Source organism: Barbus barbus, assembly GCF_936440315.1.
Source record: "Barbus barbus genome assembly, chromosome: 3".
NCBI lineage: Eukaryota > Metazoa > Chordata > Actinopteri > Cypriniformes > Cyprinidae > Barbus > Barbus barbus.
This window is the reverse complement of record NC_136731.1, coordinates 36,790,370-36,807,079: the sequence shown is the minus strand read 5'-3', so window position 1 is coordinate 36,807,079 and position 16,710 is coordinate 36,790,370. Positions and strand designations below refer to the sequence as shown.

The 16,710-nt window shown below is 38.2% G+C and overlaps 1 protein-coding gene across 2 annotated transcripts; it reads left to right on the top strand.

Annotated features, from left to right (window-relative positions):
- The first annotated feature begins 142 nt into the window (after nucleotides 1-142).
- LOC306857128 (ras-related protein Rab-5C-like) lies at nucleotides 143-15,866 on the top strand. Of its 2 annotated transcripts, XR_013783072.1 has the most exons (7): nucleotides 148-291; nucleotides 9,239-9,567; nucleotides 13,264-13,415; nucleotides 13,959-14,081; nucleotides 14,161-14,254; nucleotides 14,438-14,623; nucleotides 15,679-15,865. XR_013783072.1 is itself a non-coding variant. In XM_079396840.1 (6 exons), the coding sequence occupies exons 2-6, from the start codon at nucleotides 9,399-9,401 to the stop codon at nucleotides 14,563-14,565; spliced, it is 666 nt and encodes a 221-aa protein (XP_079252966.1). In that variant the 5' UTR covers nucleotides 143-291; nucleotides 9,239-9,398; the 3' UTR covers nucleotides 14,566-15,866. The 2 variants fall into 2 exon arrangements, 1 of the variants encoding a protein (XP_079252966.1); XM_079396840.1 differs by having other exon boundaries at nucleotides 143-291; nucleotides 14,438-15,866.
- Nucleotides 15,867-16,710: the final 844 nt, after the last annotated feature.

The window sequence follows — 16,710 nt, the reverse complement described above, 5'->3', positions numbered from 1 at the left end:
AAGTTAACCTTTCAAAACTTAAAATGAGCTAAATAAAAGTTTACATTTATTATAACCTTGTCTTGGGAAACAAAAATAACCGCGATTTTATTGGCCACAACTACGTATGTCAAAAACAAGCCCCTCCTCCTCGGAAGAAGGCGGATTGCGGAAGTTCGTCCCTCAAAGCGGAAGTGAAGGCCGAGGCCCGTCGACTCTGGAGAAGCATCAGGCAGCAGGAGGGGAATTTTCACTCAGTCTGACAGCCAGGGTTTTGACAGGAAGAGAAAAGCGCCGCACTCATCTCTCAAGGTAACCGCTGTCTGGTTTTGGTACTGATATGATTATTGCTAGCTGGTCGTGGTTTACTGATACAGAGAAGACTGTTAGCCGATGCTCATGACGCTCCTCTGGATCTTTCCCTTAGCGACATAATAAAGGAGTAACTCGGGCCTCTCTGTCATATATTCTGAACATAAATAAACATGACGGCAAAAGTTCAGTTTAATAGAGAAGTCCTTTATGGGTGCGTACACCGATATATGTGTGTTTGATCAGCAGCTCTGAAGTTTATAAGCAGATGGGCTTCCTTGTTTTCATGGCTTATCATTTGACCGTTGTGATGCAGCCACACGCATCTGCGAGGTGTCGCAAAGCGCCGATTGTATTGCTATTAGTAAGGTGATACTTCTCCAAACGTACAGCTACACGTCCTTTTATCGCTTTCAAAAACTTTTCTGAAGCCCTGCCCGTTTTTTATCAGTGTAGCAGGTTCACCGGTGTTCAGTTTGAGTGCTTGTGGTCCGAGAGAGTGGGAGGTGCAGATCAGAAGTGAAAGACGGACGGAGGACTTCATGAGGAAGTCAGTAATGTGGTCTGAGGAGGCTTGATTGACAGGTCAGCTAGATGAGTCATCACTTAAGATAGCACATACATTGATATGAGCTCAAAACTATGAGACAATATGCGTTTATGCTCCTCAAGACCACATGATATTAGTACACACACACACACACACATATATATATATATATATATATATACACACACACACACATATATATATATATATATATATACACACACACACACACACACACACACACATGTTGGTTTTTGTGGTTTATGGGGACTCTCCATAGGCGTAATGGTTTTTATACTGAACAAACTGTGTGTGCTATTGCCCTACACCAACCCTACACCTAAACTTAGCCCTCACAGGAGACTTTGCATTTTTAGATTTTCCAAAAAAACACCATTTAGTATGTTTTTTAAGCCTTTTGAATTACGGGGACATAGGCAGTGTCCTCATAAACCACCTTCATATTGTAATACCTCTGTCATACCCATGTCATTATACAAATTTGTGTCCTCATAAACCAAACATGCACACACAGACACACACACACATACACACACACACACACACACACACACACACACACACACATATATATATATACATACATACATACATGCATGCATGCATGCATGCATGCATTCACTCACTCGCTCACTCACACACACACATATAATTCTTGTTTCACAATATATTGCAATATAAAAATGCTGCGATATGTACTGTGTATAGTGACAGTAAGTATTATGCATGCATAGTTCACCCAAAATTATAGTTTAGGCAGATTTAATTTATGCTTTTATTCACATATGAACAGTGATACACATATAAAGAGCACATCAAATATAGTAAACCTGGAAGCTCATGTAAGTGAGTGTCCATGCTAATTAATTATTGTTTATAGTTTAGTAATCAAATACATTGTTTAATAAAACTTAATATTTCAAAAAGTGCATCTGTCAATTCTCCAAATGTAATTATAATTACTAATAGCTGTATGTTTGATAACACAATTATGTATTTTTAGTTCGTTTCTTGTTCATGAACAGCGCTTTTTAGAACCGTTTATCATGTCTTAGAAGTAATAATTTGTTTATAATTAGCATATTATATGTGCAGTATATATTTGTCTTATTAAGATTAAGATTTTTCATTCTATGAATATTATATTCATTATATATTTGCAACATAAGTACATATTTCTCTTCACACACATACTTTCTTTCAATACTTTTATTGTGAGTTATGAATGTTCACCTTTGATACGGTGAGGATTTGAAATCTTGTATAACGCCTGTTCACTGTCCTGTTGCTCATAGTGAACTTTTGCTCAGCAGAGGCACTTGATGCACACATGATTGCAGAAACCTGCTTTCTTCAACACTGTTTTACAGTCTTGAAATTCCATTGTCTTTGAGAGATACAATAAAGGGTTGGGTCTTCCTGTGGCTCAGTGGTAGAGCATTGCGTTAACAGCGTAAAAGGTCACGGGTTCAATTGCCAGGGAACACACATACAGATAAATGTATAGCCTGAATATACTGTACATGTAATATACTGTAAGTCGCTTTGGATAAAAGCATCTGCTAAATGCATAAATGTAAATGTCTTATTTGTGGTTTTGTTAGTTTTGACGTGAGGATCTATTGCTTAACATAAGCAGTTTTTGATTTGAATGAATATCGAAAGAGACTTCATTTCGATGGAAATGTATGACACTCTTGTTTTGGCTGTCACTGCAGGTGAGCAAACAGGAACATAATATTACTTTCATCTCCTAGTTCTGCTCTGCAGAGCAAAGTGGCTTTTCCCAGCATGCTTTGTGACTGCTTGAGGCATTTTAGGTAATCAAGAAGGCTGTTTTTGTGTTTCTTCCATTAAAGCAATCAAATTAAAATTATTTTGCTCATTGGATTGAAATGGCCATTGCCAAATTGTGCCTATAACAGATGAATTGTAATATGTTGATATTGAGGTTTTTATGAGAAACCAGGGTGTGATCAAGGGTAATTTTTTTACTTCTTTCTCTCAATTTATGGTTATGACTCTGTCAATTATGTTGTTTTTCTCCGGGTTTGCTGGCATGGCATTAAAACACTAACACACAAATACAAGGTTCACAAAGTGAATATTGTGATTTAGGCATATAAGTTTTTGTAATTATCATTTTTGTGTTTGTTATCGTTAGCTAAATTATTTTGCCAAGTTGAAATCACTCTTAATAGAAACAATTTTAAAGAACAATTAAAAAACCGGTATGCCAGTATTCACGATGACTGGAAAAAGAAATTAAGCAGCCAAAAGATGTGGAAACTTGTTTACATGTATGTCTGCTTCAGTGTTCTTGTTGTTAGCTAAAACTATTTAAAAAAAAATGTTAATTGAAATAAAACAGAAATGAAATATAAATAGTAAAAAAAAACATATCTAAAACTTAATAATATATTAGAAATGTTGACTTGGCAGCTAACTGATCAAAAGATGACGTACTAAAATTACTTAAACTAAAACTGAAATGAAATTGAAGTAGAAATAATAATAATGAAATGACAAAACTACTGAAAACTGAAAATACACTAATAAAAGTGCATTTTAAAATATAAAATAGTATATAAATAATGCTAAAATAATGCTTGTCTGCTTGCCAACAGCCAAATCGGCCTTTAGTCTTCACGTCTTGGTGAAGACACACAGAGGAATGTTATGATATCAAGAAACATGTTTATGTAGGAAGCACAAACCACCTAATGTGTCTGAATAACCCAGATCTGCACATCTGAAGATGAAATGTTTGAACTGAAGCGGCTGTAGTGAACAGGAACAATCGGAGCACAAAGTAGATTGAAAGCAGAAAGTAGATTGCCTGCACAGAAAAAGCCATTGTCTAATGGAGCATTCAGCGTTTTTATTGTAAGATGCATATAATAGCATCTGTTGAGTTTTATTATTAATGAATGCAGCAGTTGAGCTCGTCAGTTTGCCCTTCCAGACAGTCGTTGGGCAGGGTGTGGGTGTGTTGTTATCTGTGTGTTTGCTCTGCAGAATTGAAATGACTTCTTACAGTAGATAGACGTCTTCTCTAACACACCCTATCAGATGTGTGAATAATGATCAGGCTGCTTGCGGCCCTACGTTGGTGATGCATGCGATTTCCTTCTAGCTGGTCAGTTTCCTGGAGAGCATTTCCTATTTCCACACTGTTGCAAACTGCTGGTTTGATGTGATTTCACACGAAATGGAAATGAGACATAATCGTTGGAATGCTGGCGACAGCGTTTCAGGTTGATGCATGTACACACAGGTGTCACAACCTGCTTGTGTCTTTCGATGAGTTGGCCAGGAAGTGAATCAGGTGGCTCTAGTTCTGATAGTAGTATATTAAAATGCGATGCCAGGAATTTACAGCGGTGGTCTGTGGAATTTTATCTGTGTCATTATCGGGAATTTGGTCACTTCATCTTTGGTTTCAGAAGAAAGGGGCATTGCGGTTAAGAGAGTTATGATGATGAAACCGTTCTTCCACAGTGAGTGTCTGATGCCTTTAATGGCATTATGATATGAATTGAACTTTATAAGTAGGCCTATTGCTGCAAGTTTCATTTTGAGGTCAGTCCATCTGCTTATAAGATGCTTCGGTTCTTTGTTAAAAGTCCTGTTAAAAGCAGAACATATGAAAATCACATCAGTATTTCATAAACATGTTCTTTGTTAGGGCTGAGCGATATAGCTAAAAAACACATTATTGTCCAATTACTGTAGGTTATTGTTGCTCCTCTATGCCCCGCCTTTCCGAAACGTGTCAATTTAAAAAAATTTTTTTTTTTTTTTTTTTTTTTTTTTACAAATTTACAATTTTTTGCGGGCTCTGATTGGCCAGCTATCCAGTGCGTTGTGATTGGCTGAATACCTCAAGCGTGAGACGGAAATGTTACGCCCCTTAACGTGTTGTGATGCCATGTCCCGGCACGATGACACAAAAACAATAAAACCCATTACAAACGAGGCATTAGTTGCATCCAATGGGGACATAATTACTGATTATAATGACTTATGCAGTCTTTTTACGCATTGCGTTGCTTCGCGCCGCATAAACATTACCATGTCTGCATTTGTGATCGGAGAAACGACAAACAACAAGCACTACTCTACACAGCTCAAAACTGGCTTTTGAATAGTCAGTGGCAGAAACGTACTTACAGGCTGTGAGTCAGAAGCGTCTGACTGTCCTTGTAAAGTTGGAATTGCCCCACTTGTGCAGGCCAGCATTGTAGGCTACTCTTCCAGGATCAGGAAATAGTCCTCTGTAAAATGCGCTGCACACACTCTAATATTTGGGTTGAACTGTTCTGGAACAGTGTTGTAAATACAACTTAACCACTGATTTCTAGTTGTGTCCTCTTTTGGAAGCCCAAACAAAGTACTTTCACAACAAAACACAACATCTCTAGGACATGGCGCCGGCGGCAGCAACAATACTACAGCAAACATAATAGTTCCGCCTTCTTTCATTGTGTATTTTCAAATCTTCCCACACCGTGACGTAGACATGTGGGGGCATGTTTAAATGAGGCATTTTAGGAGGGCGTGGACAAGTCTTAACTTTTATAAAGAATATCTCTTTGGTTTGAGACTTTAGTCTTTGCAACTTTAGGGATCTTATCTATGCACGAACATCTTGTAACACTCCAAAGAGAAAGGAAAACATGAAATCACGTCATATGACCCCTTTAAATTGTCAATGCAATGAAATAACTGTCCATAAAAAACATGCATAACGTCTAAATTAACATATATAAATCAAATATAATTTTGTAAATTGCATAAACAATTATGAACAAAACGGCATCATGTGGTTTTCACGCTGATCACACAGATTGCATTTGAAAACATATGAGGCGTAGTGAAAAGGAATAACCCTCCACAAATTCGCGGACGTGTTTCTATACATCTCTTGTGTGACACGCGAGTGCAGCAGTCATATTTGTCCGTCCAAAGAATGAGCTGAATATGCATTCTGTGTGAATGGCTTGGTTTCAGTTTTAACCTAATCAAGATCTTCTACGCATTGAGCTACTATATTTCTACTATATTTAACAACGTGACTTACATCATCATCACCGCATCTCGCTCACCACTGATGACGCTCACCTAACATTCGACTGTACTATTTTTGCATTCAAATGCAATTTTTTTTTATTTTAAATTCGACTAATATTAATTTTCTTAATTTTTAAATTTGACTAATATTAATCTCCTCATCACAGGCAGGCACAGCACTCATATTTGTGTTTGTGTGTGCTGTCTGCATCACTCATAGCACGTACCTATATCGTGCGCTATATCGAAAAAATTTTCTATCGTTATCGATGGAGTACCGTCAGAGATTTTCTTATTATAGGGAGATAAGAGGGTCTGTATTACTTACTATTGGAGAAAGCGTAACGGTCAACTTGGATCACGTGTGCCGTAATAACACATTACAGCCTTGACGTCATTGAATTTCAGTCAGAGAGTAGTGTGACACTCATTGTTGGTTTACGGATACCATAGGAATGAACGGGAAGTGCCGTAAGCTGAATCCCACCTGTGTCAAAAAGTCTGTGGCTTCTAAAAATAGTTCAATCCAAAAGTATTGTTTAGTGTAAACAATGTTGAAGATTAGCCGATAGGCTGCCAATTCATTAAAAAAAGCTGTTTCTTCTAAAAAGGTGTTTATTCAGCGTAGTGGAACCTCTCCTTCGTTGACATCCATTAAAAAAATTTCCCACGTACTGCCAGACCAGAAGCGTTAGCTTTAGCTGTTACGCTTTTTTTGGCTAATGGTTGCAGGCTTGCCTTCTAGTGGTTTTGGTACCGTTGATGAATATCGATACCGTTTTATCGCCCAGGCCTACTCTCTATCTACCCACACTTTCTCTGGTGAAATTAATTTTGTATTTTTGATCCTTCGTTGGCCTCACTGTGAGAGTTATTCTCTAGTCTGATTTACAACTGTGTGATATATTCCAGGTGCTTTTGCTGGTGATGTTTATTTCATTTATTTGTTTGGCCATAAGGTTTCTTAAAGTTAGGTAAAGTTATGATTATATGTTTGATTTAACATAAAAAAAACAATAAATATAAAAAAAAATCTGTTGTTGTTAAAGTCCCCGTGAAGCGGAAGTTTGCGACCGTTTTTACTTCCGTATTGTGACGTACTTCCGAGAGAAACAGAATATTGAATGAGGAAAATAGAGGGCATGGCATGTTTTTTCTACTGCGAATTGATTGGATGTAGTAAAGTAGGCGTTTCATTCAGAAATTAACTGACCGTTGGAGGGGCGTGGTTAAGGATGTCACGCTCATGCCCAAGCCGTCAAACTGATGTCATCAGAGAAGGCCTGTCATTTTAGAGGGGAGGAGCATTTTCAGATTTTGATTAAAGATTACCAAAACAAACTATTTTTTTCAGCGGATTAACTTCCACGGATTAATTGTTAACATCAAGACTAGCAATGTGCGATAGTAAAGTAAATAAAGTCCATTTTGATTTCATGCCGACTTTAAATTGTCTCTGTCCTTTTCAGCAGATCTTTTTTTTTTTTATCATTTAGAGATCATGTGTGAACTCGTCCTTTTCAATTTTTTTTGAAAGGTTAGCAAATCAGCTCTGGCAATTTTCTGGTATTAGAAGTTGCAACATTACCAGTATGATGCTGTGTGTAAATATAGAACAGCATTGCCAGTATGAGCATGTACAAGTTCTGAATGCTCTGACCTAAGACATTTTGGCCAATCATAAAGCTCTGCCAGAGATGTTTACAGTACGCTGTGTTGCTTTTATTTGTTTACATAAATATGCAATAGATGGATGTCTGACATTTGTGCATCTCACGCTCGAGACCTTGCCTTTTTTCCATTCATCAGTGCTGCGGCTCTGCACTTACTGTTGTGTTTGGTAATTATGTGTCTCACACAATGTGTTGTTGCTCTTAAAAACATTTTTTTAAAAGTTGCCAAATTAGACACATTAGCGTTTAAGTGTAATTTCTGATGAGGATGATTCTTTAATTAAAAAAAAATTCGCTGTTTCAAGTGCGATAAACGGTATTCCAGACTGTCTATTTAATGGATGTTTGCTGTGTAATGAAACTCTGGTGTGGTTTAGGTGAGCTTTGTTTGTTTCTTTCTATTTAGGTTGTACCACTTTCTCCATCAAGGCATGGTGAATTGAGAAGGTGTACTTTTCAAAAGTGTGTGTGAGAGAGATTCTAAACCTCCACATCACATGCTTTGGATAAGACTGAACCTCAAGACATGATGTTGGCAGCGACAGCTCACTCTCCATAATCACTTTTTTCATTGCCCACTACTTACGACTTCAACTGGCCTTTTCCCGCAGTTACTACCAGGATATATACAGGTTATTGGTGCTAAAATGTTCTGATGGCCTAGCCCTCAACACCTGAATAGTCTCCTACAGTGGATGGTCCGTCCATCTGTTTATTGACTATCTATCTATCTATCTATCTATCTATCTATCTATCTATCTATCTATCTATCTATCTATCTATCTATCTATCTATCTATCTATCTATCTATCTATCTATATGCCTGCAGCAGAAAGAAAATCTGCTTCTGTTTTTAACAAGCTCAAATAAGGACCTCAGGGTTACTGTTAGTTCTTCTTTCTGTATCTCTCTCTTTAATAATAGATTCATTTTCTCTCATCTTTATTCTCTCAGCTTTAGTGGTCTACTTCAGCTCTGCTGTCTGTATTTGGCTTCAGAGGATCCATGGAACGTTTCTAATGAACAAAAAGTAACACTGAAACCCAGTTTGCACAAAAAGAGATGTTTCAGTAGTTGAAAATATGTGTTGTCCCCTGCTGTGATTTTATTTATCAATCTGAAAGCCTAAAGAAAATGTGACGCCACAGTCTGTTGTCCATGATTTGTTTTGCCCCAAGCTGAATTGAATGTGGGTCTGTGTTATGCTCCGAATAACAAATATGCACATAAAAAAAACAGCATCTTATCAGTCGATACGGTGCAAATAATTTTGGATCACTGATAAGTGTTGGTTGTTTGGGGAGCTAGGTTAGTGTATGTGTGACATGACAGTGATATTTACTTTGTGTGTTTTCACATTGATGCTTTTAACTGTAATTGCAGCACAGTGTGGGTGGAATCTGTAAAGGGGACTGTTTTGTTGCGGTAAGCTTTATTGGAGCATTATGGAGTTGCTGGTTAATGGTTAGTGCGCTGGAATGGTGTGATAGCTGTTAACGACCTGTAATGAGTCCGTCCTTTCCGTTCACTCAACTTGAGTGTCACAGTCCAGTGTTTTATAATATACCCATTTATATCTGGTCATTTATGTGTTTTGTTGATCAACCTCCTCTTTTTTCTTTTTTTCTAGGTTTGTTCATCCAGTAGGGGCCATCTCTCCTTTTTCCTCACTTTCTCTCCCTGATTCTCTCACTCTCGACCCCATCCTCCCCTGAGCTCCGTTGATCCTGGTTCAGGACCCCTCTCAGATCCAGTTAGCCCTCTGCTCTCCTGTTGTCCGGCCTGTTGGCATGGCGGGGCGAGGTGGACCAGCGCGGACCAATGGTGCCGCCCCCGTCGGGAACAAAATATGCCAGTTCAAACTGGTCTTGCTGGGAGAGTCTGCCGTGGGCAAGTCCAGCCTGGTGCTGCGTTTCGTCAAAGGCCAGTTCCACGAGTATCAGGAGAGCACCATTGGAGGTTAGCAGGAGTGTGTTTATGTCCAAGCTTGTTCTTTCTAAAGATGAAGGGTTTCCTCACACTTTTGATTATGAATTTGCTGCACAAGAATGCACACAGGTCCTGATCTCCATCTTGAGCTTTGACGCCAAATATAGCAGACATGAAAAAATGTTAGGAATGCACAATACAGTTGAGGTCAAAAGTTTACATCCCCCTTTCAAAATCTGCAAAATGTTAATTATTTATATAAATAAGAGGGGGTCATACAAAATGCATGTTATTGTTTATTTAGTACTGACCTGAATAGGATATTTCACATAAAAGATGTTTACATGTAGTCCACAAGAGAAAACAATAGTTGAATTTATAAAAATGACCCCGTTCAAAAGTTTACATCCCCTTGATTCTTAATGTTGTGTTACCTGAATGATCCACTGCTGTGTTTTTTTGTTTTGTGATGGTTGTTTGTGAGTCCTTTGTTTGTCCTGAACAGTTAAACTGCCTGCTGTTCTTCAGAAAAATCCTTCAGCTCCCACAAATTCTTTGTTTTTCCAGCATTTTTGTGCATTTGAACCCTTTCCAACACTGACTATATGAATTTGAGATCCATCTTTTCACACTGAGGACAACTGAGGGACTCGTATACAACTGTTACAGAAGGTTCAAACACTCACTGACAGGAAAAACTCCAGAAGGAAAAATGCATTAAGAGCCGGAAACTTTTGAACCGCCCTTCAGAGTCTACAGAATATAGTTACATGTTTCCCAGAAGACAAAATAAGTTAAATTTACCCTGATCTTCAAATTCAAAAAGTTTGAATAAAACTGTAGAATATCTCCTTTAAAAGATCAGCTACAGGATCATATCTTGAAACACAACACATTAGTGGTAGTGAGAACACTCAATGTAGAGCAAACCCTCTGCATGTATGAGGTTTTGTTGATATGTGATGAGAGGGCTGGGCTCGGTCAGAAGCAGACAAGCTGGTTCTTACTCGCTAATCACATGACACATGAGTTATACTGCAGTATAAAACAGACACGTCTTATGTTATGCATGTGCATGTCTGATTTCATAACGAAACACGTTCTGTATACAGCTTGAAATGGTATTCACTTTTACATTTTAAAAGCTTTACGTTTTCCACTGTTTTAAAGAATTATATAGACAAAGAGAGCAGAGAGGAAGGAGTTTGGTGACCAGAAGGGAAACGGTCAACAATGGGGTTTCCTGAATGTGTGTGCTAGTGTGTCCCTCCGTTTTTAAGTCGTCAGTGTCTCAGGGGATCTTTAAGTGAATTAGATTATGGACATTAATGCATTTGTTCCATCAGGGCTCAGTTTCATATTTAGCAAGAGATCCATTCTAGTCAGGCATGAGGAAAGAAAACTGCTGGGAGTGACATTTTACACAAGGCTGACAATAAGGAAATCCTCAGCAATTTTTTTGTCCTTCTACATATTTTCCTTCAATGCCATCATCCTGTCGTCAGTGAGCAGGTCAAAGCTCAGTGCTGTGGAGAGAAAAATGTGAGCCATAAACATGTGACCATGGCACCTGACTCAGCATAATGTTTGGAGTTGAAGGGATTAGAAACTTGCATGGTCTTTCTTATTCTCTGCTTCTGCACACTTGTGTTTGCATCATTTTAATGTGTTCTAAAATCTACATTTTCTGAAGAGTTTTAGAGTGCTTGCCTGTGCAAATGTCACAATTGTGATGGTAAATTGTTCTGTGTGGTTATGAAAGTGTATCTATGTCATTGCCAAGGTGTTAGTGGTTGTTAGCATGTTGTTAGTTGTTTAGTCGGGTGTCATCTCTCATCATCTGATATCTTTATGTATATTCAAAAGTTTGCTGTTGGTTTTTAAAAAAAAATGTTTTTAACAGGTCTCTTATGCTCAACAAGGCCGCATTTATTTGATCGAAAAACTGTAATAGTGAAATGTTCTTGCAATTTAAAATGACTTATTACTCTTTAAATACATTTTTTTTTTTTCTGTGATGCGAAGCTGTATTTTCAGCATCATTACTCCAGTCTTCAGTGTCACATGATCCTTCAGACATCATTCTAATATGATGATTTGTTGCTCAAGAAACATTTCTTATTATCAGTGTTGAAAACAGCTTAATATTTTGTGAAAAACCATAATTTTTTTTTGTGTGTATTAAAGGGGACCGATTATGCTCCTTTTTACACGATGTACAGTTAGTCTCTGATGTCCCCAGAGTGTGTATGTGAAGTTTTAGCTCAAAATACCCGACAGATAAAATTTCCACGTTTAGGGTATGAGCCCAAACGGATGTGAGTATGTTGCTATAATGCAAATGAGCTGTTGCTCCCGGAGAAGAGGGCGGAGCTTCAAGAGCCTCGAGTTCCGCATTAGTAGTGCCTTTGCAAATAAACATTCCCCTTTTAATACAAGCCTGTTATCTTTACAGAAAACATACGTTTATGAATTACACAGACGGGGAGCATGGCGGGATAAAAATAACAACATAACTGGTCTCATGGTGCATGGCATGCTATCACAAACTTTATAAGTCCCACTCGTGATTATGAGCTCAATAAACTCAAGCGATCGCCTCACATTGCTTTCATATGCAACTTTTAACTACCATATTCCTATTGACGATCATTCATGAAGACAGCACCAGTGAAAACAGACAGAGACTATGGTAGCTTTAGCATCGTTAGCCTTACAGAGTGCCAAGAAGCTCTTTCAGAAGGGCAATTTGGAAAACAAATGCATGAAACTTACTTTGTCTGGAGCTGATGTTCGTGCACGAAGCGTTGTATTGATCCATACACGTATTGGGGACTTTACTGATTTTTTCCAGGACATGTCCTCAAAAAATGAATCTTAACCACAGTGTCCTCAGCGGCTCAGATGGAGGGAGTCTATGGAGACTCCTATGTTTTCGTTAGTGCATCCAAAAACACAACACTTGAAAAGCTTCTTTGGTGCTGACATATATCCACCAGCTACAGTAATCAGTAACATTAATGGCGGAGGCGGACTGCAGCTTCTCACTCAGGGCTGTGTCTATACTTATAGGGCAGCGTCACAAATAGCCGGTACTTTTTCCCCTCGGTGATGTGAACAGAGGGAGAATCTGAAACAGCTCGTTCTGAGAGACTGTTTATAACTTTTTTTAGATTATGAAAAAATGAGTGGGTGGATTTTTACCATTATAGGCTGATTGTCTCTCTTGATCAATTTAATGCATTCTTTGTGCTAAATGAAAATTAATTTCTTTAAAAAATGACTCCAGACTTTTGAACAGTAAGTGTATGAGCAGCAGTAAACCGAGTGGTAAATGTAAACTTAATGAGATTATAAAAGGGAACTTTCTGTTTCCTTTGACTGTGATCTGATTTCTAACCCTTCTGCTCTGGAAATCTCTATGCCTAAAGCAACTTTCAGATGTGTTAAGCTTTTCAACACTCATGTTTTTGGCCTGTTCAACTGATGAGTGGCAGCTGATTTTGTCAAACCCTCCACCACATAACTGTACATTAAATATCAAATAACCTCTAAATGGTCTGATCATGACGACGCATATTTATGTTTTTTATTCTTTCTCTCCTCTGAACATGTTCAGCTTTAAATAGCTCAGCAGTATGGAAGTGCTAAAATTATTAGTTTTATCACGAACTGATACACATTGGCATCATGTCATAAACATTTCTGTTTCTCTTTCCTTTCTAGCTGCTTTCCTCACACAGACAGTCTGCCTGGATGATACAACAGTAAAGTTTGAGATTTGGGACACAGCTGGACAGGAGCGGTATCACAGCCTGGCCCCTATGTACTACAGAGGAGCCCAGGCTGCCATTGTCGTCTATGACATTACTAACACAGTAAGTGCCCATGTTATGAAATCAAAACATTTAAGTCTGAGTTTTTATCAGACAGGTGTCCTGTATTTACCAGCTGAGTGTTACGTGACACCTCAGGTGCAATGTGACTTTGCCAGTCATGTATCGGCTCTAATAAAGGCTGACATCACGCCGTTGTGCTCAGCAGAAGGGTAAGGTCTGAATAATAAGGTTTCACCTGACTGACTGCTGGGGTTAATTATTATTCTGTAGGATACAGTCAGACCTTTGCTCAAAGTCAAGCAAGTCACAGTGGCAGTGCAGTTCCTGTTGGCAACCTTAAGCTAATACATGTGTATGTGTGATTGTATCAAAATACAGCGTTTTATTTTTTTTGTAATATGTAAAATATTTTAAAGGTGACATATCATGAAAATCTGACTCTTTCCATCTTTAAGTGCTATAAATAGGTCCCCGGTGCATCTGTCAACCCAGAAAATGTGAAAAATGTTCTCTCTTTAGCCAAATTTCATCCGATGTTCCCTCAAACAATTACTTCTCTTGTGTTTTCCTTTGCACTTTTAGGACACATTTACTAGAGCAAAGAACTGGGTGAAGGAGCTGCAGCGTCAGGCGAGTCCAAATATCGTTATTGCTCTGGCCGGCAACAAGGCAGACCTGGCCAACAAGAGAGCTGTTGACTTTCAGGTGTGTTTATATGAACGCAAAACAACCTATGCAAATCTGCTTCTGATATGTTTTTAACACATCCACATGCTTTCTTTAGGAGGCGCAGGCATATGCAGATGACAACAGCCTACTCTTCATGGAGACGTCTGCAAAGACCGCCATGAACGTGAACGAGATCTTCATGGCTATCGGTACGATCTCATCTCTCTTCAAGCCTGGAGCAAAACACAGCAACATGACACCAGTTTCACCTGCCGCAAAAACGCTCAGCCAGACACCACATCCAATCATCTTTGAAATACTGCTGGTGATTTAATTCAGTTCAAATCTAGTACGTTTATGAAGAAAATGTCCTTCTCAATCTCTCTCTTTAGCCAAGAAGCTTCCAAAGAACGAACCGCAGGGTGGAGCAGGAAGTGGCGGGCGGGCCAGAGGAGGCGTCGACTTACAGGAGACAGCACCTCAGGGCAGAAGCGGCCAGTGCTGTGGAGGTGGCAACTAACCATCGGACCAATCAGCTGGCAGATGCACCCAAGGACTGATACAGACACACAAACACAGTATGAATCCATAGTGTGAGATCCATTCACTTATGACCCAGCTCTAAACTTTGGCCAGTTAGACTGTACCATACAGCTTCAGAACTGGAAACTGGCCATCGATACCCTTGTAAATCGACACCTTAATGTTTCGACCAGTTATCCCTCCCAAAAACAGTACATGCACATTCAAATACAAGCAAACACAAGCTCTGCCATCTGTGATTTTCAAAGTTATTCGATTTGTCTTATATAGAGTTTTGACAAAGCAAATGGAGACAAACATGTGACCAGATCTAACCAATGGCATTTAAGACAAAAGAAATTCCAGACTGCTGCTGGTGGAAAAACAAGTTGTCTCTCCCTTGTATTTCCTTATCCTCTCATTTGCTCGTTTGAATGAAAAATTTAGTGGCGACGGCACTATTCAAACTCGCTCTCCCTTTTGGTGGATGCATACTGCCAGTATTGAGTTACACCTCATCTTTCTCCTGCTCTCCTTGATCACATCCCTCCTTTGTTGGAGAGAGGAAAGACCGGAGAATGAGCAAAGAGGCTATTTTCCATCGATGTCAGGCTGTTCTGTAGATCCTGTATTATTTCTATTGTATTAGTCTCTCAGACGTCCACTACTCCAGCACAAATGAAACCAGTATATGATTTAATAGGCTAGACTTCTTTTCTAATCATTTACATATATCTACTTGTATATCTAAATGCATTAACAGGTGGTATAACTCCGATGTGTTGTTGTTTTTTTCCCTTTGCATTAATGAAATAATTTTTAAATCAGACTTGGAGAAAATGCATATAAATGACACAAGGCAAAATCAGCCGCCTCTGACCAAAATCACAAATATTTACGAGGGGAAAAAAAGATAATGTCACTGTTCTTGTACTCTTGTTTTTTTCCCTTTATTTCCCTGTGAATATGACCCCAATCATTAGCCATTTCAATTCAGCACCTTTGTAAGAATTTACTTGTTTTTGTACTTAAGGTCTCTTAGAGTGCACTGGGTATTTCTTCTAACATGTCATTTTCTGTCAATATTGTTCCCTCCTGTTTTATGTCGAAGGACGATTCTTTCGGCTGGCATTTTCAGCATCACATGTGACCTAGCACAACAAATGTGAACGGTGACCCAGACGTCTCAAGCAGGGTCTGAGAAACGAGGGAGGCAATGGACAAAAACAAATAAATGGAAATACACAAACCTAATAAAACTTGTAATTTTACCAATAAAGGAGGGGAAGGTATAGCTTCTGTTTGTGTTGTTGTTATTTCTAAATATAGGTGGTGATTATTCACCGTTACTAAATGAATTTAAAAGCAACTCTTTTATGTTAATATTGTGCTGGCAGTTGTTACCAATGTTATTGCATCAAATCACAGAGTCAACCAGGATCACGTTCATTCATGCTTGAAAGTGTCCAATAACAGGGTGGTTACTAAGATTAGGCGAATAGTATTTGGCTGTTCATGTAATCCTAACATGGCGGCCCCCTTTAGGAGACCCTCTGCATGGATGATAAAACAGGTTTTATAAGGGAACACACATGATTGCAGTATTATTAGAATGTGAATGTTGTCAATTACCTGTTTCAAAGTTACTATGCACTTATTTAGGAGTAAAACATTTTAACAAGGAGAAAAACTGCTGAGTGCACCTTAAAGGTTCTTAAGACTTGAATCCATGTAGGTTTTGACTGGTAGTTATAAATGTCATCAGTGGTAATAATTTACAATTACTGCATTAACTAACATTAACAATGAGCAATACATTGTTACAGTATTCATTTATCTTTGTTAATGTTAGTTAAAAAAATAAATGGTTAGTCAATAACATTAATAAATAGAACTTATGATTTCAATACCGTACCAGTAAATGTTGGACTTAACATTAACTAAGATTAATAAACGCTTTAGAAGTATTTTTCATTGTTAGTTTTCAAATGTTAACAAATGGAACATTATTAGAAAGTGTTACTTTATCTAAAGTATTTAGATACTTTATTATATCTAAATCCATTTTGTTTATGTTTTGTTAAATACATAGGTAAGGCCAATTTTTAGAAGATTAAGAAATTAAGAAAATTGAAATCTTATT

Excerpts from the sequence above, each read along its gene's own strand:
- LOC306857128 (XM_079396840.1), top strand. The coding sequence starts at position 9,399 with ATGGCGGGGCGAGGTGGACCAGCGCGGACCAATGGTGCCGCCCCCGTC. Across the intron at positions 13,416-13,958 it reads TCTATGACATTACTAACACA|GACACATTTACTAGAGCAAA; the intron begins GTAAGTGCCCAT and ends TTGCACTTTTAG. Across the intron at positions 14,082-14,160 it reads AGAGAGCTGTTGACTTTCAG|GAGGCGCAGGCATATGCAGA; the intron begins GTGTGTTTATAT and ends TGCTTTCTTTAG.